Here is a 26,656-nt window from a genome sequence, read left to right on the forward strand (position 1 = left end):
TTCAGGGCTTTTTTAAATTTAGCTATCTTACATTTAATGCTCCTTTCACACGACAGTATTTTTGCTCTGCATCCGATACGCATTTTTTGCAGATTGGATGCAGACCCATTCATTTCAATGAGGTCACAAAAAATGTGGACAGCTCAGTGTGCTGTCTGCATCCGTATGTCCGTTCCATGGCCCCCCAACAAAAATAGAACATGTACATTGTCGTTTTGGGGGACAAGAAAAAATTAGCATATCATGAAAAGGTTCTCTAAACGAGCTATTAACCTAATCATCTGAATCAACTAATTAACTCTAAACACCTGCAAAAGATTCCTGAGGCTTTTAAAAACTCCCAGCCTGGTTCATTACTCAAAACCACAATCATGGCTAAGACTGCCGACCTGACTGCTGTCCAGAAGGCCATCATTGACAATCTCAAGCAAGAGGGTAAGACACAGAAAGAAATTTCTGAACGAATAGGCTGTTCCCAGAGTGCTGTATCAAGGCACCTCTGTGGGAAGGAAAAAGTGTGGCAGAAAACGCTGCATAACGAAAAGAGGTGACCGGACCCTGAGGAAGATTGTGGAGAAGTACCGATTCCAGACCTTGGGGGACCTGCGGAAGCAGTGGACTGAGTCTGGAGTAGAAACATCCAGAGCCACCGTGTACAGGCGTGTGCAGGAAATGGGCTACAGGTGCCGCATTCCCCAGGTCAAGCCACTTTTGAACCAGAAACAGCGGCAGAAGCGCCTGACCTGGGCTACAGAGAAGCTTTTTTCGGATGAAAGCAAATTTTGCATGTCATTCGGAAATCAAGGTTCCAGAGTCTGGAGGAAGACTGGGGAGAGGGAAATGCCAAAATGCCTGAAGTCCAGTGTCAAGTACCCACAGTCAGTGATGGTCTGGGGTGCCATGTCAGCTGCTGGTGTTGGTCCACTGTGTTTTATCAAGGGCAGGGTCAATGCAGCTAGCTATCAGGAGATTTTGGAGCACTTCATTCTTCCATCTGCTGAAAAGCTTTATGGAGATGAAGATTTCATTTTTCAGCACGACCTGGCACCTGCTCACAGTGCCAAAACCACCGGTAAATGGTTTACTGACCATGGTATTACTGTGCTCAATTGGCCTGCCAACTCTCCTGACCTGAACCCCATAGAGAATCTGTGGGATATTGGGAAGAGAAAGTTGAGAGACGCAAGACCCAACACTCTGGATGAGCTTAAGGCTGCTATGGAAGCATCCTGGGCCTCCATAACACCTCAGCAGTGCCAAAGGCTGATTGCCTCCATGCCACGCCGCATTGAAGCAGTCATTTCTGCAAAAGGATTCCCGACCAAGTATTGAGTGCATAACTGAACTTAATTATTTGAAGGTTGACTTTTTTTGTATTAAAAACACTTTTCTTTTATTGGTCGGATGAAATATGCAAATTTTTTGATAGGAATTTTAGGTTTTCAGGAGCTGTATGCCAAAATCATCAATATTAAAACAAGAAAAGGCTTGAACTACTTCAGTTGTGTGTAATGAATCTAAAATATATGAAAGTCTAATGTTTATCAGTGCATTACAGAAAATAATGAACTTTATCACAATATGCAAATTTTTTGAGAAGGACCTGTATTGTGTACAACGTGCATTGTAATTCAGGACGGATCCGTTTGGCTCCGCACGGCCAGGCGGACACCAAAACGACTTTTTTCTTCATGTCCGTGGATCCTCCAAAAATCAAGGAAGACCCACGGACGAAAAAACGGTCACGGACCAACGGAACCCCGTTTTGCGGACCGTGAAAAAATACGGTCGTGTGCATGAGGCCTAATTGTGGTCATAATCTCCCAGGCCTATGTCTTCATGCCTCAGTATGTCTAAGTTGGAAGCACACATGGGTACAGCATCCCCCAGAAAAAGAAGGCTATGGCTGCTGTATTGGTTTATGATCCATACAACACAGACCCATATTTGAGCTCTTGTGAAGTAGTATCACCATAGTTCTGAATGAGGGAATGTTTGCTGCCGGGTTCTCCGTAATATTCACTCAGCAGCACTTCTGTCGGTATAAGTGAATGAAATTGCAGATGAATAGATTTTTCTTCTGCTGCCGTTATGGTAAATTTCTCTAAGTGCCGTTTTTCTTCCCTTTGTCTTTTCTGTTCTTGAGGGAATTGTCCTCTGAAGTTTTTTTTTACCAACTTTTAATTTGAAAACAGAAGGCTATCATAAGTATAATTACACTTTGTACCAGTGCATGATGGGCAGCAGATGTTAAATCTGGGTACAGAAAGTCTACCGTTGTCTTAATTGTTTTGATTGTGCTTTTGTCCCGCTAAGAACGCCTTAGATAACTTGCCAACTGCTTTTTTTTGTCTGTTTTTGTAGTTCAGACTATTATCGTTAGGCTGGATTTGATGGTAATAAGATACTGATTCAGAAATATTAATAAATCATGTGCATTAGTAATGCCGCTGTACCCCGAGGGAACAGTGTAAGTAATCTAATAGATGCTGAGCCCAGCTTACAAAGGGGTCATATCATTTTATCTTGATATTTTTATTTTCTTCTACTGTGCTTTTAATAAAGCATCAACACTTGTGTGCCTCCTAATCTTCTGATAGTCTTGTGCTATTGCGATTTACCTGTGGTTATCCTGCGTTTGTTGCCTGTGTGTTCCAGCTCTTCCAGTTTCAGCTCTGTCAATGTTTAAGTTAACCTTGTCCGTCTGCCTTGTCTGTATCTTCACTATCACCCTGCCTGTCGATCCTGTGTCTCCCACAAACTATGCTTCAAGTGTGCTGTCTGGATCTCAGAAACCTACATTCAAGTCTTACTGACTGTTCAGACTACAGAGGTCTCTAGCCAGCCGCCTATTCTCCTCTGCCTATTGAGAACACGTGGTTGAAAGGAATACCTGGTGGCCTAAGGCTACATAGTGACACTAGTTGTGGCCAGGATCGCTGGGTAGCGGGGATCTCATAGAAATGAATGGGATTGCCATGGCAGTCACAAGAAATCCAGCCGTGTTGGATTTCTTGCGACTGCTGCTGCAATCTTATTCATTTCTATGGGATCACCACTACTCGGCGATCCTGGACAAGACAGGTGTTGCGTGACCAGTGTAGCCTTAGCCTAATACTGGTATAAGATGTATGGCCAACCTCAATTTATGGTCTTAATGTGTACTGGTATCTACAAGGACTTCCACTATCCAAACAATATATCAGCTAGGTTTGATATTTTTTTTTTATCGGCTCATTGCTATTTCTGATATTTGTGATGTTAGAGGATCTTAACAAGCCTTTACCTTTTCCGCTTTTATATATGTTATCATTGCCAATTATATTACATCCAGACTGCTCCGCTTGTCCAGTCTTCAGAAATGTTTTTTGATCCATTTAGGCTGCATCCACATCTGTGTTCCTAATTCTGGTATCCTGTTCTGGAATAGGAACCAAATACCGGAATTGCTATATCCAGCATCTGCCAGACATCGTCTGCTCCTGGCAGATTCCATTCAGTGTAATGGTGTCTGCCGGAACTCTTGAGTACTGACATTCATGACGCAAACCCAGTGCACCCCACTTTAGTGGATGGGATCTGTTGGGCATCAACAGTGTCTGGCATTGTCAGTATTTTGTTTCTGCGCCAGAACACAAAACCAGAATCGGCAACACCAAAGCGGACAGATGTGTAGGCATTTCTCATGCTTTGCTTTTTGGATTGTACGTTTGTCGCTTTTATTATAATTGTGTGAAAAAGCACTGCTGTTTTTTTTTAAAACCTCCACAAAATGTGATCCCAGCCTTAGAAGATGCTACTTTGCCATGAGTCATAGAGTTTTATGCATGACAAAATGTCTTGTAATGCAGGAACAAACGTAGGAGTGGAGACTGCATGTGTCAAGGTGGCCGTAAGCAGGCTTTCTTGTGCAATACTTTTCATAAACTTGTATGTATGCAGTTTTGGCATAGAATAGAAAACCATTACAGAAAATCACACACAAGTAACTACACACATATATATATATCACAAAAATAAGTATTTTAGCCACTTTGTTGAATCTGGAGCAGTTTAAAGTGACCCTCAGTCTAAGAGAAAAAATAGAACACTTACATGAACGGTAATGTTCAGTGGCTCACCTATGGTGATCTCCTTTTCAGCAGCAGATCCAACATGACAGTACCGCGTGTCTGCCTACCAGATGCACACAGCGCAGCAATTGCAGAGAGAGCAGAGCCTCTAGGTGTAACAGCAACGCCCCCGTTGCTCCTAGAGGCTCATTTGCATATATTAAAGCTTAATTTTCCACAGTAATGCAGGCACTTAGGAAAATAGGACCAACACGGATGCCTTCAGCTGCCAAGTGCACATGCAACAGGTCAGCCAGTTTCATAGATACAAACCTGATGACAGATGCCCTTAAGCCCTTAGGCTACATGCACACGACAATGAAAAAAAAACCCATTGAAAACAGATAATCAATTTAGAAAGAGGGGTGCCATGACCAAATTTGAGAAACTGTGGACCCCTTGGATTGACATTCCAGGGCTGGCATCCAGTGAATGCCAAAGATACCGTCTGGTTGCCGGTTGTGAGGGTTACTAATGCTTGATGTGTGTAGCTGGATCCGTGATTTGTGGAATGTATCTCCGCTATTTAATAAGGGGAAGTTGTGTATGGTAACAAAATGTAATTTCACCCACAGGACAAACATTTAATGCAGTATTGTTGAGTGCTGTAGGGAATGAGCATGTATTTATCATAGACAATATGGTGGGGTCGGGTGGTGAGGAATGTGGAGAATGGAGAGCATCATCAAGATGTTATGAGGGGGGAGGGTGTTGGAGTTTTGTGAAATTTCAAATATGTTTAATAAAAATTACTTAATTAAAAAAAAAGTTTTTTTTTTACAGATGTTTTTTGTTTATGCCTTTCTGAGAAATAAACGCTAAAAACAATCCCATTCAATTTTAATGGGGCTGTCGGTCAGTGAACATGTTATTCCCTGGCCGTCAAAAAAAAACTGCCATGTGAATAAGGGTCCATTCACATGTCCGTGGTGTATTGCGGCTCCGTTTTGTATGTTTTTGCGGAGCCACGACCTGCAAGTTTGGGGCCGAAGTTCGGGTCCGCGCTCCGGAAATGCGGATGCGGAGAGCACATAGTGTGCTCTCTGCATCCAGTTCTGCCCCATTGAGAATGAATGGGTCCGCACCCGTTCCTGATATTGTGGAACGGATGTGGACCCATTTGCGGACGTCTGAATGGAGCCTAACCCCATAGAGTCTATGGTGGTGTTCACATGGCATTTTTTTTTCACGACATAGACTACCATTGTTCTTAAAACGGATGTGTGACGGCCGTTAAAAAAAAATCTGTCCATTTTTCTTGTCCGTGTGCATGTAGCCTTAGAATTGTTCTTGTGCAATGCTTACTATCTAACAATACGTATCGGTGAAATGTTAAAGGGGTTGTCTTACTTTGGCAAATAGCATTTATCATGTAGAGAAAGTTAACACAAGGCACTTACTAATGTATTGTGATTGTCCATATTGCTTCCTTTGCTGGCTGGATTCATTTTTCCATCATGTTATATACTGCTTGTTTCCATGGTTTTTGCTTAAAAAGATAATACAAGAGACACAAAAGGAAACCAAATTGAAAGTAGTGAAAGTAGAAAAAAAACTACTGTCCTGTATTTCATTTTTCCCCATAGACTTTCTGCTCAGACCAAGAACTGATGTGCTTTTTTTCAGCAAAGAACAGGTGTAAAAAATGCCTCCCAAAATACAAAAATGCTGAAAAATGCTACACGATATCTGTGTGTGAATCCGCTCTTCATTACAGATGTATTGTTCTCCCCTTTTGGCAATTAAATCCTGATTTATCTGCTTGATATGTCTTTTTTGTGCTTTGTGCTTTGTCTACACTTTTGCCTAGAAACACCAGTCCCCAAATGTTCTCGTCACACATTCGGTATGACAGCAATATCTGCAGTGACCATTTTATTGTGCGATCAGGGAACGGCTGCAGGTTGCTTTATTAGACTGAGCTCTGGTTGGTGTCAATAATTGACAGCTAGGTGTACTCTATATTTCTCTGCACATAAAGCTTGTGGTTTTAACTTTTCATGCTCAAAACCAGATTTCCGTATTGAGATTTTAAGTGTGAAATGAAAACACATGCTGAGATGTTGTAAAAACCTTGCCATAGTCCCCCATATAATCCTTTTACCTTGACAGGTGGTGGTGGTGGCGTTGGTGGTGAGGGAGGCACACGAGGCAAATCTGGAACCAAGCTTTTCCAGGACTTTCAAGTTTTAAGTAGGATCTGGACTCACCCTTGGTGCTTGCAGCTGGACTATATTAGTAAAGAAAATAAGGTACGGCAGATATCAGACTACATATTTCTGTCTGTTAAATGTTTCCCCAATAAATGATGCCAAATAGTGGGTAGAATTCCGGTGAAATAATGGAAATTAGAGTTTTTTTCGAACATGCAGTGCTATAGATTTGACTGCTGCTCTTTCATCTGCGATCATATTCCTTTATATTTGAAGATATATGCCCATTATTAAAGCTTTGTTTGAAATGATGTAAGCCAGACTTTTTCCAAGTGACTAAACAGATGTGCTTCAGTTTAACACGACAGTGCCTGCTGCTGCGGAGAGATCCATTGCAGTGACGTCATCAGTGTGTGTTTTTTATTTATATTTTTAGGGTTACTTCGATGAGGACAGCATGGAAGAGTTTATAGCGTCTGACTCGGATGAATCCTCAATGTCCCTCAGTTCGGAAGCCTCAGTGTAAGCACTTTTCATACAGCCACTGAAGGGGTTAAAGAGCCCCCTTCCTCCTCCACAGGGCCTTTCTGCCTCTTTCCCCAGTGGGTACAACAATATGATAAATGCAATCAAAATTGGCCTCTATGGCCGTGCATCTACCTACAAGAATAATTATTTTGTGTTTATCATCTCCTGCCAGAAAATCACTTAACAATAACGTAATGTGAAAGATCACCAGGAATTAGTCAAACAATCAAAGATAAATGCCAACTGATTTACTTGTGTCCTGCCATGTTGTGCCAAAATGTGAATTAAATTATGAATCAAGCAGTTAGTTTTATGGAAGGTATATTTATGCTGCGTGCAGTCTGTGAGCAGCTTAATTACTTTCAGATTTTTTTTTGATTATTTTTTTTTTATTGTGACTAGCTCACATTGGGTAATTCCTTCAACCAGTGTGTTGGTTTACATCCAATCCACATTATTTGCGGATTGCATGAGGACCCATTAGTTTCTGTGGGTCTGAAAAAATCCAAAGAGCACACGGATGTCATCTATGTGCTGTCCACATTTGTGTGGCTGTTCCACAAATTCTAGAAAGTGTCCATAGCCATTTCTGTAAGGCCCCATTAACACGATCATGGGACCACCGTGCCTGTGTGGCAGACCACAAACTGGTGCACTCCGGATCGCGGTGGAGACCCATTGACTTCAATTGACCATAATCTGCAAGATGCGGCAAATGATGGGGCATGTCCTATCTTTTGTGGCACGGAGACATAGACCTGGAAGCACGCGGAAGGGTTTCTGGCTCCGATGTGAAGTGCAAAACAATTAAATAACTTTGACCAGAATCGTTGCCGGTCACAGCAAATGTATAAATATGGCACCCAAGTTATGAATAACAATAACTGAATAATAGGAAAACCTTAAAACAATCTTTAATTCATCATGTGTTAAAATAATAGGCCCAATAATTAATCAAACAAAACTGTCACACAAGATGGTCATCTACGGCCAACCAGAGTGATATGGTGGAGAGTATAAGCAGCCAAAGGTGTACTCACTGGCTTACTCAGAGGGCGAGTAGGAAACAAAGGGATACAATAAAAGAGGGAGACAGATGCTGGGTCTCTTCCCCTAAAACATCCCTTAATCCTCACTCATGAACAAAAAAACACCCCTCTCTGTCTGTCCCTTGGTGTCCCTTGTATGCAATATGGTGACTGCCCAGCTTCGTCAGAGTTTAAAGACCAATCACACCCTGGGGAAAACAAACAAACATACAACATATATACTGTCCCAGTATATATGTTGTATGTCTGTTTGCCCCAGGGTGTGATTGGTCTTTAAACTCTGACGAAGCTGGGCAGTCACCATATTGCATACAAGGGACAGACAGAGAGGGGTGTTTTTGTTCATGAGTGAGGATTAAGGGATGTTTTAGGGGAAGAGACCCAGCATCTGTCTCCCTCTTTTATTGTATCCTTTTTTTCCTACTCGCCCTCTGAGTAAGCCAGTGAGTACACCTTTGGCTGCTTATACTCTCCACCATATCACTCTGGTTGGCCGTAGATGACTATCTTGTGTGATAGTTTTGTTTGATTAATTATTGGGCCTATTATTTTAACACCTGATGAATTGAAGATTGTTTTAAGGTTTTCCCATTATTCAATTATTGTTATCCGATGTGAAGTGCACATGGCCGGAGCCAGTGTCTTGCAGACCTGCGGTAGCGGCTGGCACACAGAAGATATCTGTATTTGTGGACCTGCAGTTTGCTGACCTCAAAATTGTTAGGCTATATGCACGCGACCGTCTCAGAGTATTTCACTGTGCTGAAATAAAAGAAAGCGTGGCTGTTATATACTTATAACTTTATTTAAATCTTTAGAAAGAAAAAGTCAAAGGGTAAAGGCAAGAAGGAGAGCAGTTCAAGTGCAGAGGAAAGCGATAACGACGTTGAAGTTATTAAGGTGTGGAACTCGAGGTCTCGTGGTGGGAACGGAAAAGACTCCAAAGTAGAGGATACTTCAAATACTTCTGCAGTTGTTAAACCAGAAGAAAGTGAGTTAGTCTTATGCATGGAATTAACTAACTAATAGGGTACTGAGTGTTGTCTTTATTTTGCTGTTATTTTGCTTGCAGCATAAGGATAGCATGCAAGATTGGTCTTCTTGCAGTTTACTTGTAGTACCTCAAGGACAAGATCTATGAGGTTGCTCTAGAAAGTTTTAAAATCTTACGTGCAGTTCCATTAGACGGTCTCAGAACACATGCTTGTTTCTAGTTAATTTTTTTAAGTGCTGATGATGCAACTTTTGTTGATTATTAGACCCCTGATACATTTTCTGACTTTGAAAAGTGATTCAGTGAAGGTTGAAATGAATAGTTACAGCCCAGACTATTCTCAGAAACAGCGAACTGCCAAATTCTAGTCCTTCCCTACTTTACAGGATGTCACCAGATTTTACAGTAACACTTTCTTCCCAAGGGCCCCTTACCATCTTGCAATGTACATGTGCGTAATGGGGATCTTGAGGGGCATATAAGCTGTGCCCATGTGAACACCCTTAGGGGGATTGACAACTGCCCTGCAGTGAGTGCTAACCACCGAGTTTGGAGAAAACGCTGAATCACTGAATCCTTTTCCCTTTCTGCATTGCGCAAAGAAGAAATGGGGGTTCCCTTTGTCAACTCACTGCCAGCAGCCAGCATTGCTCTAGCTTCAGCTAACTGTTTAATATGGTCAGCTTGGGGCCTAACAAGTCTCTTCCTAGAGCTATCCATTACAAGCCCTTTTAGGACATACCTAAGGCTACTTTCACACTAGTGTGCTGCGGCCGTATCTCCTGCCCGTCCCCATTACAATGAATGGGGCTGGGCCGGACTTCTGGTAGCACATGTGTGCAAGCATTAGTAGGGATCCGGCAGGCTGTTCCTCTGCCGGACAAACTAACGCTAGTGTGAAAGTAGCCTAAGGTGTATGTACAGGTTGCTTTGTAATGTCATAATGAAAAGGTCCCTTAATGGAACTAGAAATGAACTTAAATATTAAAGTTTGATTAAATAAAATGGCAAAGCAAGTGAAAACACCACAGCACACGTGTTTTAATAAATTGTATTGAGTAAAAATTATTTTTATAGTAAAATCATACAGATATTAGGTATCTACAAACTCAGAATGACATGAGAAGTAAAGTTATTTCTCGCCCATATTCCTTGGGGGACACAGGAAACCATGGGTATAGCTCTGCTCCCTAGGAGGCGTGACACTAAGTGAAAGCTGTAAGCCCCTCCTCCATCAGCTATACCCTTCAGCCTGGAGAGAGAGACTACCAGTTTTTGCTTAGTGTCCAAGGAGGCAAGACACTCCCTGCTTAGGCAGGGTTGTTTTCCTATAATTTTTTATTTTTTGCGTTATTTGTTGTTTTTAATTCGGTTTTTTTCTATTTACAGGGACAACAGAGGCGCACTAGACCCCTCTGTTTTCTCCCGGGGTTGAGTCGCGCCAGTGCCGGTAATACCGCACTGCCTCCTCCCCCACAGAAGACAAGGTGGACCAGGGCAGCCTCGCTCCCCTGCGTCCCGCCAGCTCAAGGGTCGCCCGCACGCCAAGTCCCTCCCCCGGCTTCCTGCCACTGCGGTGCCAGTGGCTGAAGGGGCGACCCTGCTGGATGGATTGAGGGCGAAGACAGCGTATGGTGAGAGTGGCTGCTCCAGCCTCCCCTTCCCTCCCTCCCACCGCTGCTACATCTCTCCGTGGTGTCCATCAACCACCCCCCCTCCCCCATGGGCATATCGGGGCCGGCAACTTTACCGGCCATCATTTGGGGGGGACTTCGTTCTGGTGTTGCAGACCCAGGACAAGGTGGTTCTTAGGGGGGTGATTACCTCTTTAACGGCAGGGCAGTCAGGGGGACGGCTGTATGCAGAAGTCGTCACATTCAGGCGCGGCGGGGGCCGCTTACTTGGCGCGAACGGCACCTTTTCATTTGGCCGGCACTTCATCTACCTAGGGGGTTAAATCATTTTGCCGCGCACGCGGCTCTGCTTCTCCTTCAGCGCGGCAGGGGGGGGGGCGGAGCTTCCTACATGCGCTCCGCTACTTCCTGTTTCGTCGGGCTCCACATCTCAGGTGCTGCGTGGAACCCTCTCTGCCGTCCGATCCTGAAGCTATTCATCTCCGTGCCTGCCGCCTCTCCTCCACAGCCTCCCTTCAGTCTGCTGCCCTTGCTGTCTGCCGCTTGCATCATCTGGGTCTGGTAGGACTGTTAACCCCCTCCGTGCCACCAGTACTGTTGCTTGGGTGTGATCCCCGTTTTTCACCTGGGGTCTCCCACTTTAAGTGCAACTTTTTTTCCACCATGTCAGACCCTTCTGCAGCGGCCAAGCCTTGGTACCATGCCTGTACCGCTTGTAGGGAAGCCTTTCCCCGGGGGCAGTCTGATCCGCACTGTCCTGCATGCCGAGCTCCACCGCAGCCTCAGTCGCCCGCTGTGTCGCTCCCTGCTTCCTCTGACCCGCCTGACTGGGCTAGATCCCTGTCCCAGGCCGTGGAAAGCCTCACTCATGTCGTGGGCCGCCTAATAGACAGGCCGCCTACCCCGCAGGACGCCACTCTTACTGTCGCGCCCTCCGGGTCCATCGCTTCTGCCGCTGCGGCGGGTTCACCCTCTCTTAGTGACCCTTCCCGAGCTAGGCACTCTCAGAAGCGTTTTAGAGTAGAGCGAGCCTCCTCCTCGGATGCCTCCCTCTCCCCGCCACGCGTGCGCACTCAGACGGGCCTCTCCTCTCCAAAGGATTCGCTCTCTGAAGGTGAATTGGCGGTTTCAGATTTGGAAATGGACTCGGCCCTGCCGTCCAAGCTAGCCTCAGCGATGGGTCAACTCATCTCTGATATTCGTGACACCTTTAAGGTGCAAGATGACCCCCCTAGCTCTGACGCAGCTAGCGTCTCCTTTATCAGACCCAGGCAGGCCTCAAAAGTTTTTCCAATCCACTCTGATTTCTCCTGCGTGGTGTCTAAGGCTTGGGCTCGCCCGGACGCCCGTTTTGTCAACCCCAAGAAGCTGGACATTTGCTATCCTTTTCCAGCCGATGTCGTGGCCACCTGGTCGTCCCCACCCAAGGTGGACCCCCTGTGGCTCGTTTGTCAAAGAACACGGCCATCCCTGTTCCCGACGGGTCCTCTCTTCAGTCAGCGGAGGACCGTCGCATGGAGACCCTTTCCAAGGGCATTTTTGCTGCCTCCGGTTCTGCCCTCAGACCGGTTTTTGCCTCTGCTTGGGCAGGTAAAGCAATTTCTGCTTGGGGTGCGCAGCTGGAGCAGGAGTTGGACTCGGACGTCCCCATCCAGGACCTACGTTCCTTGGCCCAGCTTATTATTCGGGCCGGGAATTTTGTTTGTGAGGCCTCCCTTGATGCGGGAGCCCTTATAGCACGCTCCTCCGCCCTGGCAGTTTCTGTCAGGAGGGAACTCTGGCTGAAGGTTTGGAAGGCGGACGCTGCCTCCAAACGTTCCTTGGCGGGGCTACCGTTTGCGGGTTCCCGCCTTTTCGGGGTCCGCCTAGACAAGCTTATTTCGGAGGCCACGGGTGGTAAAAGCACCTATCTTCCTCAACCCCAAGCCAGGGGCGCCCCCCGCGGACGACCTAGTGCATCTCGTTTTCGGTCCTCCCGCAGGACCTCTGGGGCTCCCCCCACAGCTGCCGCTTCAGTCCCTCCCCAGGATAAGCGTAGGAAGCCGTTTTTTCGGGCGCAGCCCTCCTGGCGCAGGCCGCAGGCTGCCCGCAAACCCGCAGCAAAACAGTCCTCTGCCTGAAGGCGCGCCCCCACCCACCCGGGTGGGGGGCCGGCTCCTCCATTTCAGGGACGTCTGGATGGCTCACGTCTCCGACGCCTGGGCTCTCGAAATTGTGTCCTCCGGATACAAAATCGAATTCGCGTCCTTCCCTCCAGATCGGTTCTTTCGCTCCCGCCGCGGGACCCGAAAAGCGCGGCTGCGTTCTCCGCGGCTGTTCAAGCCTTACTGGACAGAGGGGTGATTACCCCCGTTCCTCTAGAGGAAAGGTTCCAAGGGTTCTATTCGAACCTCTTTGTAGTTCCCAAGAAGGGAGGTTCGGTGCGGCCCATTTTGGACCTCAAAAAGCTCAACCGTTTTCTCCTCCTTCGACGGTTTCGGATGGAGTCCCTCCGTTCCGCGGTGGCTTCCCTGGAGCGGGGAGACTTCATGTCTTCCATCGATATACAGGATGCCTACCTCCATGTTCCGGTAGCCCGGTGTCACCATCGCTTCCTCCGATTCGCCGTGGGGGACCTCCACTTCCAATTTGTCGCCCTTCCCTTTGGGCTGGCAACAGCCCCCCGGGTGTTCATCAAGGTCCTGGCCCCGGTTTTGGCCTTACTCCGTTCCAGGGGTGTTTTTCTGCTACCGTACTTGGACGATATCCTCATCAAGGCTCCGTCCCTTTCTCAAGCGGTTGCCAGCGTGGATCTCACTCTAGAGACTCTGGCGAGGTTCGGTTGGGTCATCAACTTCCCCAAGTCCTCCCTTCCCCCCTCCAGACAACTGGTCTTCCTGGGAATGCTTTTAGACACGGGAGCGGCGGAGGTACGTCTTCCCTCGGAAAAACGATTGACCCTCCGCCGGGCGATTCGGGGTCTCCTTCTCCACCGTCAACTGTCCTTCCGCTTCTGCATGCGGGTCTTGGGGCAGATGGTTGCCTGCTTCGAGGCGATCCCATTTGCGCAGTTTCACTCCCGCCCTCTCCAACGGGCGATCCTCTCCTCCTGGGACAAATCGCCGCAGTCTCTGGATCATCCCTTCCATCTATCGCCTCCGGTGCGGTCATCTCTCCGCTGGTGGTTAGTCCCCTCTTCTGGGCAGGTCCTTTCTGCCGCTCAACTGGTTGGTGGTTACAACCGATGCCAGTCTCTTGGGCTGGGGAGGCGTGTTTCCTCCCCGATCCGTCCAGGGCATTTGGTCTCCATCGGAGTCCAAACTCTCGATCAATGTCCTGGAGCTGAGAGCGGCCCTTCTGTCTCTGCGACACTGGACTCATCTGCTGAAGGGTCATCCAGTTCGTGTGCAATCGGACAACGCCACGGCCGTGGCATACATAAACCACCAGGGGGGCACTCGCAGCGCTGCAGGAGGTCACCAGCATTCTCCGTTGGGCGGAAGCCCACGTCCCGGCTCTATCGGCAATTTTTATTCCAGGGGTGGACAATTGGGCGGCGGACTTCCTCAGTCGCACCACTGTCGACCCCGGCGAGTGGTCTCTTCACCCGGAGGTATTCGAGGCCATTTGCCTTCGTTGGGGCATGCCGGACGTGGACCTCATGGCCTCCAAGTTCAATCACAAGGTCCCCGCCTATCTGTCCAGGGCCAGGGATCCGGGAGCTTGCGGAGCCGACGCCCTCGTTCGTCCTTGGCGAGGCTTCGCGCGTCCGTACATATTCCCTCCCATCCCACTCCTGCCCAAAGTCCTTCGGAAGATCGCGGCGGAGGGCGTCTCGGTGATTCTGGTCGCTCCGGACTGGCCCCGCCGGTCTTGGTATGCCGACCTCATGCTGCTCCTGGCAGACGCGCCCTGGCCGCTGCCCGCCAGGGAAGATCTTCTCTCTCAGGGACCGATCTTCCACCCGCGTTTAAAGTCCCTACGTTTGACGGCGTGGTTGTTGAGACCACCGTCTTGACACGTAGGGGTTTTTCTGCGGACGTCGTCCGCACCATGATCCGTGCCCGCAAGCCGTCCTCTTCTAGGATCTATTATAGGACCTGGAGGACCTATTTGGGGTTCTGTGCCGATCTGGGGATTCCTCCGCTCCGCTTTTTTCTCCCCACTGTTTTGTCCTTCCTGCAGAGCGGACTTGCCCAAGGTCTGGGTCTTAGTTCTTTGAAGGGTCAGGTGTCTGCGCTGTCCATTTTGTTTCAGCGCCCACTGGCCCCCCTTGGCCCTGTCAAGACCTTCCTTCAGGGCGTGGCTCACGCGGTTCCCCCGTACCGCCCTCCGGTACCGCCCTGGGACCTGAACCTGGTTCTCTCAGCGCTCCAGGCTTCTCCTTTCGAGCCTCTGCGGACGGTTTCCTTGCGACTTCTGTCCTGCAAGGTTATTTTCCTTGTGGCCGTCACCTCTCTTCGGAGGGTGTCCGAATTGGCTGCACTCTCCTGTCTGGAACCTTTCCTAGTGTTCCACCAGGACAAGGTGGTCCTTCGTCCGGTCCCTTCCTTCCTTCCTAAGGTGGTCTCCGCCTTTCATCTGAACGAGGACATCGTTCTCCCCTCTTTGTGTCCTTCCCCTTCCCACCCCCGGGAGAGGGAGCTTCATCGCCTGGACGTTGTCAGGGCGCTCAAGGTTTACCTGGAGGTGACCAGCTCTTTCAGGCGTACTGACTCACTCTTTGTGGTTCCGGAGGGGTCGCACAGAGGGATGGCGGCGTCCAAAGTTACTATCGCCCGTTTGGTCAAGATGGCTGTTACTGAGGCTTATCTCGCCAAGGGCAAGGTTCCGCCCCTTGGTGTTACCGCTCACTCCACTAGAGCGGTCGGAGCTTCCTGGGCTCAGAGGAATCGGGCTTCTACGGAGCAGATTTGCAAGGCGGCCACGTGGTCCTCCTTGCACACTTTCACCAAGTTCTACAGGGTGCATACTCATGCGTCGGCTGACGCTGCTTTAGGCCGTCTGGTGTTGCAGGCGGCAGTTGATTGATGCCTCTGGTGTTGGTCTAGTTGTTCTGGTCCCTCCCTTCTGGGACTGCTCTGGAACGTCCCATGGTTTCCTGTGTCCCCCAAGGAATATGGGCGAGAAAAGGAGACTTTTGTATTACTTACCAGTAAAGTCTCTTTCTCGCTCTTCCTTGGGGGACACAGCACCCACCCTTCATTTGGGTTTACAGTTGTGGTTCCGGCTTGGTTGCCCCCGTTGGGGCTTGACAGTTCTTTTTTCCGGTTGGTGGTTATCTTTCACTACTTGGACACGCAACTGGTAGTCTCTCTCTCCAGGCTGAAGGGTATAGCTGATGGAGGAGGGGCTTACAGCTTTCACTTAGTGTCACGCCTCCTAGGGAGCAGAGCTATACCCATGGTTTCCTGTGTCCCCCAAGGAAGAGCGAGAAAGAGACTTTACTGGTAAGTAATACAAAAGTCTCCTTTTTAAGTGGTACAAAGTAAAAAAGAAAAAAACTCTAGTGAACAGCTAATGTAGAAGTAAATCTATAATGGTTATGGCCAACAGAATGCTAAGAAGACAAACTGAAAAATTTCTGTGGTGCCCAAAGACAAAACTGACCTTGTCCTTAAGGAGTTAAACCATTAAATGTAAACAATGTTTAAACCCTTAACGCCCAGCTCTGTACATGTACGGCGCGCTGATCGGGAGCTGTGCCGCCATCCTGATCCACGGCAGAGGTCTGGCAGTCATTGATAGCCGGACCCCTGCTGTATATGCCGCCATTGGTGAAATCACTGATTCTGGCGCATTAACCCCTGCACAGCCGTGGTCAGCGCTGACCGCGGCACATGTGATGTCTGTGTAGGGAGGAAGCAGCCATCGGGTCCCTGCATTGCTGTGACAGAGACCCGATAGCAGGGAATGCAGCCCAATGCCTTCCTTAGTCATCATGGCTGCCTTCCGGGAGAGCCTGTGAGATCCAGCCCCCTGGATCTCACAGGCAGTAAGGCTGTAAGTATATTGCAATGGCTGTAAGTGTATTGCATTGTAAAGGGGATCAGACACCCAAAAGTTGAATTCCCAGAGTGGGACAAAAAAAATTTACTGAAAAAAAAAGTTTCAAAAAATTACGTGAAAATAAATTAAGTAAAAAAAAAAAAGAGTATTTTCCCCAAAATAAAGAAAGAATGAAATTGTAAAAAATAAAGAAAAATAAGAAAATAGACATATTTGGTATCGCCGCGTCCGTATCGACCGGCTCTATAAAAATATCACATGACCTAACCCCTCAGGTGAACACCGTAAAAAATCTAAAATAAAAACTGTGTAAAAAAAAAAAAAACTGCTAAAAGAACATACATTTCTTTGTCACGTTACATCACTAAAAGTGCAACACCAAGCGATCAAAAATAGTACCAATCTAACAGTCACCTCATCCCGCAAAAAATTTACCTCTACCTCAGACAATCTCCCAAAAATGAAAAAAAATATATATGGCTCTATGCAGATACTAAAATATGATTTTTTGTTTAAAAAATGCTTTTATTGTGTTAAATGTAAAAAATAAATAAATAGTCATATTAGGTATCGCCGTGTTCGTAAAAACAACCTGCCACAACCTACCACATGACCTAACCCTTGGGGTGAACACCATAAAATAAAAACTGTCAAAAAAGCTATGGCTCTCAGACTATGGAGACACTAAAACATGATTTTTATTTTGTTTCAAAAATATCATTGTGTAAAACTTACATAAATAAAAAAAACAGTATACATATTGGGTATTGCCTCGTCCGTAACGACCTGCTCTATAAAAATATCACATGACCTAACCTCTCAGCTAAACACCATAGGGGAAAAAAAAAAAAACGGTGTGAAAAAAAAGCAATTTTTTTTGTCACCTTACATCACAAAAAGTGTAATACCAAGAGATCAAATAGTACCAATCAAACAGTCATCTCATCCCGCAAAAAATGATACCCTACCTAAGACAATCGCCCCAAAACTGAAAAAACTATGGAGACACTAAAACACGATTTATTTATTTTTAATAAAAAATGCTGTTATTGTGTAAAAATAAATAAATAAAAAGTATACATATTAGGTAATGACAAGTCCGTAACAACCTGCTCTATAAAAAATACCACATGATCTAACCTGTCAGATGAACATTGTAAATAACAAACAATAAAAACAGTGCCCAAACAGCTATTTTTTGTTATCTACCACACAAAAAGTGTAATATAGAGCAACCAAAAATCATATGTACCCTAAAATAGTACCAACAAAACTTCCACCTTATACCGTAGTTTCCAAAATTGGGGTGCACCAGGAGGTCTTCAAATGTGACATGGCAGCTTAAAATTATCCCAGTGAAATCTGCCTTCCAAAAACCATATGGCGTTCCTTTCCTTCTGCGCCCTGCCGTGTGCCCGTACAGCAGTTTATGACCACATACGGGGTGTTTCTGTAATCTACAGAATCAGGGCAATAAATATTAAGTTTTGTTTGGCTTTTAACCCTTGCTTTGTTAGTGGGAAAAAAATGGATTAAAATGGAAATGCCAAAAAAGTGATTCTGAAATTTCATCTCCATTTTCCATTAATTCTTGTGGAACACCTAACGAGTTAACAAAGTTTATAAAAATCAGTTTTGTATACTTTGAGGGGTGTAGTTTCTAAAATGGGGTCATTTTTGGGTGTTTTCTATTATGTAAGCCTCACAAAGTGACTTCAGACCTGAACTGGTCCTCAAAAAGTGGGTTTTGGAAATTTTCAGAAAAATTTCAAGATTTGCTTCTAAACGTCCCCAAAAAAAAAAATTGCATTCACAAAATGATCCAAACATGAAGTAGACATATGGGGAATGTAAAGTAGTAACTATTTTTGGAGTTATTACTATCTATTATAAAAGTAGAGAAATTGAAATTTTGCATTTTTCTTCCAAATTATTGGTAAATTTGGTATTTTTTTTATAAATACATTTTTTTTTTTTTACTCCATTTTACCACTGTCATGAAGTACAATATGTGACGAGAAAACAATCTCAGAATGGCCTGGATAAGTAAAAGTGTTTTAAAGTTGTTACCACAGAAAGTAACACATGCCAGATTTGCTAAAAATGGCCTGGGCCAAAAGGTGAAAAATGGCTTGGTCCTGAAAGGGTTAAAGGGCATCTGTCAGCAGATTTGTACCTATGAAACTGACTGACCTGTTACATGTGCGCTAGGCAGCTGAGGCCATCTGTTGGTCCGATGTTCATATGTGCCTGCATTGATGAGAAAAATAATGTTTTAATATATGCAATTGAGCCTCTAATGCCTCGTTTCCACTGAGAGGTTCGGGTCGGTACGGTTCGCTATTTTGGATATTTCCACTATGAAAGCGATCCATACAAGCGAACCGTCCCGCACCATTCAGGGTCCTGCTTCAGATGTAGGGCCATAGAAAAATTGAACGGTTCGGTTAGGGCGGAGCTACTTGCGTCACACAATACATTCTCCTGATTGGCGGCCTGAATAACGTCAAACGTAAGCGCAACATAAACACCACGCCGCCATTACTACAGATAATAGGAGAAGGATGCCTGCAAACAACAGCGGCCCGAGTTGCAGTGGAAACGCTCACCTAAATAGACCGGACCATTAAAAATCTTCCAAACTGTGCCGACCCGAACCGATCCTCTCAGTGGAAACAAGGCATAAGTGTAACGGCAACGCCCCGATTGCTACTAGAGGCTCATTTGCATATAGGTCAGCTAGTTTGGTACAAATAGGCTGAAAGATGCCCTTCAATGTTTCCAGTCGGCTGCCAGTAATTCCAGAGGCAAGTTAGTAATGAGATCATCCTAATAAATGTGAGATTACATGGTTTCTGAAGATCTGCTGGGCTGAAGTAGTTACCTTGGCTGCTGCCATTGTCATGCTGGTACTCCCTTACCCCAGCAAGTATATCTGCCCCCTCTCCTGATTTTGAACGTTTAGGTGATATTGCTTACCTACCCATTTCCACTTGTTCTTGCTTGTCTGCCGATCAGAGACACTTCCTGATATGTATAGCAGCTTTCTGGTTTATTTTGGCACAGAAAACTAAATCTGAATACATATGGAATAAGGCAGTTATTATCACTTTGCTTCCTCTGTTTATTGCAGCATCAAGCAGTCGGTATACTAGTTATTTTTGTTGTCTTTAGTACTCATTAGTTTTCTGTATTTTGTTATGATATTTCCATAGGAGAGGAACAGTTTGACAATGGATATGTGGTGTCCGTCACCTGTTTACTTTGCATATTTCATGCTTGTATATATAGAAACTAAAACTACTCCTAGCTTTGCAGTTGTAGATAACATTAAGAATGTATTGGCTTGCTTGATGATATCTACTGTACAATATACTTGCATTCCTCAATTTCTTTGAACTCTGCGTTGTGCTGTTCATCTCGTATTCCACCTGGAAACCATGGATGTATCGGCCAGTTGACATTACCATTCCTATCTGTCCATTCAGCGCTGAGTGGCAGACTGTGGAGGTCACACCCAGTTGTCCATTGATAATTTCCAGGAGGAATAAGTGAGAAATAATACCCAATGCAGGGTTCTAGAAGTGCTTCAGCCTTTTTTATGTCAGACATATTCACTAAAAGGTCATCAATATCAGATCGTCAAGCGAAGGCATGCGCAGTGTGCACATGCAGTCTCCCGTCTCTCTTCCTGCTCACTGCTGCTTTACCATAGACATAGCAGCAGCAGCGAGCAGAAAGAGAGCTAGGAGAGGGCACGTGCACACCATCTCCTCAAACAGCTGATCAGCAGGGGTACAGGATGTTGGACCCCGACCGTTCTGATATTGATGACCTATCCTGAGGATAGGTCATCAATATTAAAAGCCCGGAGAACCCCTTTAAGCTGGAGACTGATACCTACTTGTCCCCATGACAGTTCTGCATACCCTGTATCCTGGCTTTTCTATTTATCTCTGAGTAATTGCGTGGATGAAAATTCTGAAGTTATGAACCCAGAGCCAGTAGATACAAACACAGTAAAAATATTGATTTACTCAGCATGAGCAACCCTACTAGGTAATATGCCTGATTTAATGGGGTTGATCATGCTGACAGAGGCTCTTTAACAGGATGTCAGTGAAATATGATGCTGACCTAGATCTGTAAGGGGTATATACAGCACACTTATCTTTATTATCTCTTTTTCAACCATTGGCATTGGCATTGGCAAAGCCACTCCCTCCACCCCAGGTAGCCCGGCTCCTGACTGGTACAAAGATTTTGTAACCGACGCTGATGCAGAGATCTTGGAACATTCTGGCAAAATAACACTTTTGTTCGATATTCTTCGCATGGCAGAAGAACTTGGTGAAAAAGTGTAAGTAATTACCTTTCCTAGTTTTGTGTTAGTCACTTGCAATGTTAAACATGTATTTTGACTATTACTGTAACTCCAGGACGTATCTCGCTGCGCCTGAAATTGTTTCAGTTTGTCTTTGGCCAGTGGCATTTTTGTCAAGAGAAGCATGATCTGGATATAGTATTTTTCTCTATATTATTCTATTGGCTTTTTATGCCTCAGAGGGGTTGTCCACTCCTTTTATATTGATGACCATTCTTAAAGATAGGCCATCTTTATCTGATCAGCAGGGGTCCCACACATCAACTGTTTGAAAGCAGCTCCAGCACCAAAAGTAGGTTCTGGAACTAGACGGCTCCATTGTGGAGTGGACGCAGCTGGTCACTGCAGTGCTGCTCCCTTTTAAATGAATGGCATCAGAGATACTGCAGAACAGCTGATTGGTGGGGTGTCGAATCCATGCTGATCAGATGTTGATGGCCTATCTTGAGGATATACCGTTAGTATAAAAGTACTGGAAAACAACAACTCTTACAGCTTGGGCTACTTTCACACTTGCGGCAGAGGATTTCCGGCGACGGAACTGCCTGCCGGATCCAGCAATCTGGACGCAAACTGATGCATTTGTGAGAATGCATTAAGATAAAACTGATCAGTTTTTTCCCGGTATTGAGCCCCGAGGACGGAACTCAATATCGGAAAAGAAAAACGCTAGTGTGAAAGTGCCCTTAGAGAACTGTAGGTCCTTTGTTAACATAGCCTCAAAGGGTTGTCCAAGATCATTTTAAATCTCAGACAAGCTTTAAATTAAAATAAATATAGACATTATACTAACCCATTGCCATTCTTTGTGCCTCTGGTCCGGTTCTCCTGCCACTGTTTACAGCTGCAATCAATCACGGCTGAGAAGTAATTGGCTGCAGTGGTGACGTGCCATATTGCAGCAAATGACCTCTGCTGTTTATAAGCAAACAGTGGCAGGAGAACTGTACCAGCGCTACAGAACAGTGCTGTAGAAAAGGCGGAGTGTAAGATTTATTTTTTTATTTTAAGCCATTTTAGAGCTTGTGCGAGTTTATCTTGGACAACCCATTGGGGTTGTGCAGTGCTAAAATATTAGTGATGTGTCCTCATGATAAGTCACCAATATTAGGTCATTTGGGTTTAACTCCTGGCATCCCCGCTAATTAGCTGTTTAAAGAGGTAGTGGCACTCCTACAAGCGCTCCTTCAAAATTTCCTGTGTGCTGTCTAATTTGCAGTAGCACAGTATAATTACACCTGCTCATCGCATTCACTTCAATGGCATGGCACAGTTGTAATTACGATACACTGCGCCACCTCTACAAAGCAGGTGACACGCTGGTAATTTTGAAGAGAAAGCAGTGCTTTTGGGAGTGCTGCTACCTCTTCAAACAGCTGATAGCTTGGAATGCCTGGAGTCAGAGTCCCACTGATATGATATTGATGGTCAGCAATAGTGTAGCACTGTAATATTGTAGTACTGTAGCTGTATGGGCAGGATTAGAACATCAATCAGAATGTGTAGCTACAGTTGCTGATTCACATCATTTACCCCCTTCAACCATTGTGATGTACCGGTACGTCACGGTGGTTGTGGGAATGTATGGAGGGGGCTGCTGCTGTGAGCCTGCTCCTTACGCAGCATGTACCGGCTGCATCATACAGAAGGCACCCGGACGCACTGACTGGTAACAGCAATTGCGTTGAACCCTCAGATGCTGCGATCCACACCGATTGCAGCATATGTGATGCAAGGTAGAGGGATGCCTTCCAATTGGAGCCCCTGCAGTGAAATTGCGGAGCTGCGATCAGTTACCATGGCAGCCTGGACGCTTTTGAAGCTGATCAGGGCTGCCACGGAAAGCTCCCTGGTAAGCTGTGCACGAGGCACAGCTCAGCAGGGACAGTGTAAGAATCCTATTCACCTTAATAGATCTCTTAGGGGGTGAGACCCTGGGATCTTTTGATCCCTTGTCCTATTCACCCTAAGGGTACTTTCACACTAGTGTTAGTTTTCCGGTCTTGAGTTCCGTCACAGGGGCTCAATACCGGGAAAAAACACTTCCGTTTTATCCTAATGCATTCTGAATGGTTAGAATTCCGTTCAGTATGCATCAGGATGTCTTCAGTTCAGTCCCTCTTACGGTGTTCTCCGGCCGGAATGCCGGATCCAGCATTAATTTCCATTGAAATGTATTAATGTCGGATCCGGTACCAATTGTTCCGGAAAAACAGTGCGCAGACCTTTTAAAAATGTGGAAAAAAATACCGGATCCGTTTTTCCAGATAACACCAGAGAGACGAATCCGGTATTTCAATGCATTTGTCAGACGGATCTGGAAACAAATGCTATCCGTTTGCATATGGATTCCGGATCCGGCAGGCAGTTCCAGCAACGGAACTGCCTGCCTGAATCCTCTAACGCAAATGTGAAAGTACCTTGAGTTATTACTGTAAAAATCATTAAAATATTAAGTTTAAATCGCCCCCTTTCCCAATTTTACATATAAAAATAAAGGAACAATTGTAAAAATATAAACATATCGGGTATCGTTGCTTCTGAAAATGTCTAAACTATTAAAACATTTTTTAGTCACCTTATCCCCCCCAAAAAAATGTAATAGCAATGATCAAAAAGTTGTACGTACCTCAAAAATGGTACCAATAAAAATTACCATTCGTTACTCAAAAAATAAAGGCCTCATACAGCTCTCTAGACTGAAATATAAAAGTTATGCCTGTCAGAAAATGGCATTGCAAAGAAAATTTTAATTTTTTAAAAGTTTTTTTTTTTTTTTTTTTTTTTTACACTAGTAAAAAAAAAAAACAATAAACCTATACAAGTTTGGTATCGTCATATTTGTATTGAGCCGCAGAATGACGTCATGTCCTTATTAGCTCATGGTGAACGCCGTGATATAAAAACCTTGGCGGAATTGTGTTTTTTCTCAATTTATCCCACAAAAAATAAGCCCTCCCGGCAATATGAACAATATGGGAATTTGTACTTTTTAATATAGATATTGCATTTTTTATCTTATGCTATTCCTTCAGTTTAGTTTTCAGTCAGTCTCTTATATCCTTGGATCTGATTGAGGATTTCTTGGAATTGGCAAGCGTAGATCCATCAGAAGAAGGAGCAGAATCCAAACCAGTGATTTACAAAGGTATATAGAGCAATAAACCTGTGTTCTTTACCTAATTAAATCTGTCCTTACCTAATTTACCTGTTCTTTTCTTAAGTTTCAGCAGAGTTCAGGTTTTGGGTATATTCACACATTGCCTCAGCATTATGCGAAAACTACTAGTTCTACTTTTAAGTGTGAATATATCCTTGCAAAATGGATGAAATATAAGCTGGCCAAAGACTAGATGATTGCCAGATGAATGAGGAGATTTATCCTCTGAGACTGTCTTCCGCTCCCATTTAAGGCAACGGCTACAACTACCACTTTTGTAGAACGTCTGATTGCATTTATATTTTTAATAGTTAAAATCAATCGGTGCTCTGCAATTTTCAGAATGAGTCTATGGTGTCGCACTGCGACATGACAGTAGCAAAAAATCCATCCATGTAGTTGTGCCCTGTGTTGCGTAGCCCTATCCTTAATGAGGGACATGGGAAACTGTTATGATTTTATTCTTTTTTATTTTTATTTTTGACTACCTCTAGAGCATATGATGTTTTTCAAGGGAAACCACTTTAACCTGCCCCATAGATTGCGATAACCAAGTCCTAGCATGCTGCTTAGGACCTGTAAGGCTACGTCTACACGACGACATTTGTCGCGCGATAGCTAGGGCACAACTACACTTCAACATTTGTAGCGCAACATTTTGTTGCACTAATGCCGCGTGACAATTTTTATAATGGCAGTCTATAGTGTCGCACTGCAACATGCTGCGACTGTGACGCAACAGTCGCAGAAAAATCCATCTCGAATGGATTTTCTGGGACTGTTGCGTCGCAGTCGCAGCATGTTGCAGTGCGACACCATAGACTGCCATTATAAAAATTGTCGCGCAACATTAGTGCAACAAAATGTCGCGCGACAAATGTCGTCGTGTAGACTTAGCCTTAGGAGGAAAGAACTGTAATGCTTGCTTCCCTATAAAAAGTCTGAATTTCAACCTCCATTCAGTGTATCACTGCATGCTGTGATTATAATTGATCACTATTGCTTCCTAAGGGCTCATGCACACGAACGTGTGTGCACATGCTGCGGACCGCAAATTGCGGCAATGAATGGGTCTGTGATCCACAAGAGACGGTCCACGCAGCAAAAAAAAAAAAAAATAGGACATATTCTATTTTTTTGTGGTGCAGAGGCATGAACTGAAATCCCACGGAAGCGCTTCATAATGCTTCTGTGGACTTCCGATCCATGCCTCTGCAACGCTTTGTATTGTGCAGATTGCAGACCCGTGATACAAGAGTGCACAGGACCCGCTCTTTGCTGGCACAGGGCACACACTTTTGTGTGCATGAGCCCTAAACCTGAGCAAAATGAAGGGTATGTTTTTCAGCTAAAAGACAAGAATAGAATTGCCTTTATCTTGCGCAGATTTTGGAAGCAGTAACATGCGGAAGCAGTGATAAATTGATAGCATTTATAGTAAAGACACAAAACATTGATCTGATATTGCGGCTATGGATTTCTACCAGTCAGCTGTTTCGTTTTTGCATGCAATAGGTTCATGTGGTTTTTCGTGTCTGACATCTGGCAAAATGAACCCATAATTATTAGTCTAATTAAGCACAAGCAGCTGGTCCACATTTGAGCACAAAAAATAATTAGACCTTGAAGGCAAATGCATTTACTACAGTTTGCAAGTTGTGTTGCGGAAACAGTATCTCTTAATTGAAAGCATATCTCCTATTGAACATATTCCGTCGCTTTTGTCTAAGGGTAGAGACATACATAGTGGAGGTTCCTCCACGTTGCAGCTGAAAATAATACCGCTTTCACTGCAAGTCTGCTTGGTTTTCAACGTGAAAATGTTAGCGAGGTTCTGCACAGACATTAACAACCAGTTTGAAAACTACACTGATTTGCAATAAACCGCACGTCGTTTTGACTGCAGTGTGTTGAACTGAAGGGTATATTCACAAACTGTAGTGTAGTTGCAGAAATTTCTGCAACTGTTCCATATGTCTGAATGGGGTTTGCAGAAATGCTGCTGGATCCTCCTCATTAAGGCTACTTTCACACTGGCGTTTCTGGGTCCGCCTGTGAGATCCGTTTCAAGGCTCTCACAAGTGGCCCAAAACGGATCAGTTTTGCCCCAATGCATTCTGAATGGATAAGGATCTGTTCAGAATGCCTAAGTTTGCCTTCATTCCGCTCTGGAGGCGGACACCAAAACGCTGCTTGCAGCGTTTTGATGTCCGTCTGAGGAAACTGAGCCAAACGGATCCGTCCTGACTTACAATGTCCTGACTTAAAATGAATTTTATGTGATGGATCAGAACACAATAGTCTAAGTTGGTGAAATGAAATGAGAAAAAAATATAAATAAAACTATTGTTTAGAAATATAAAACAAACTTGGCATGTGCGTATGTATTCACCCCTTTATTAGGAAGCCCATAAAAAGCTCTGGTGCAACCAATTACCTTCAGAAGTCACATCATTAGTGAAATGATGTCCACCTGTGTGCAATCTAAGAGTCACATGATCTGTCATTACATATACACACATTTTTTGAAAGGCCTAAGGGGCTGTAACACCTAAGCAAGAGGCATCACTAACCAAACACTGCCATGAAGACCAAGGAACTCTCCAAACAAGTAAGGGACAATGTTGTTGAGAAGTGCAAGTCAGGGTTAGGTT

At 45.1% G+C, this 26,656-nt stretch overlaps 1 protein-coding gene across 2 annotated transcripts in view; it reads left to right on the plus strand.

Moving 5' to 3' along the window:
• The window catches only part of ATRX (ATRX chromatin remodeler), a 255,917-nt gene that overhangs the window by 195,256 nt on the left and 34,005 nt on the right, over positions 1-26,656 (plus strand). The window contains exons 23-27 of one of the 2 annotated variants that reach the window (XM_040405241.1): positions 6,225-6,364; positions 6,702-6,787; positions 8,661-8,833; positions 20,656-20,818; positions 23,878-23,990. In XM_040405241.1, the coding sequence (XP_040261175.1) occupies positions 6,225-6,364; positions 6,702-6,787; positions 8,661-8,833; positions 20,656-20,818; positions 23,878-23,990 (675 nt within the window). The remainder of the gene's footprint in view (positions 1-6,224; positions 6,365-6,701; positions 6,788-8,660; positions 8,834-20,655; positions 20,819-23,877; positions 23,991-26,656) is intronic. The other variant, XM_040405242.1, reaches the window with a different exon arrangement.

This window comes from Bufo bufo, chromosome 8 (genome assembly GCF_905171765.1).
Source record: "Bufo bufo chromosome 8, aBufBuf1.1, whole genome shotgun sequence".
Classification (NCBI taxonomy): Eukaryota; Metazoa; Chordata; class Amphibia; order Anura; family Bufonidae; genus Bufo; species Bufo bufo.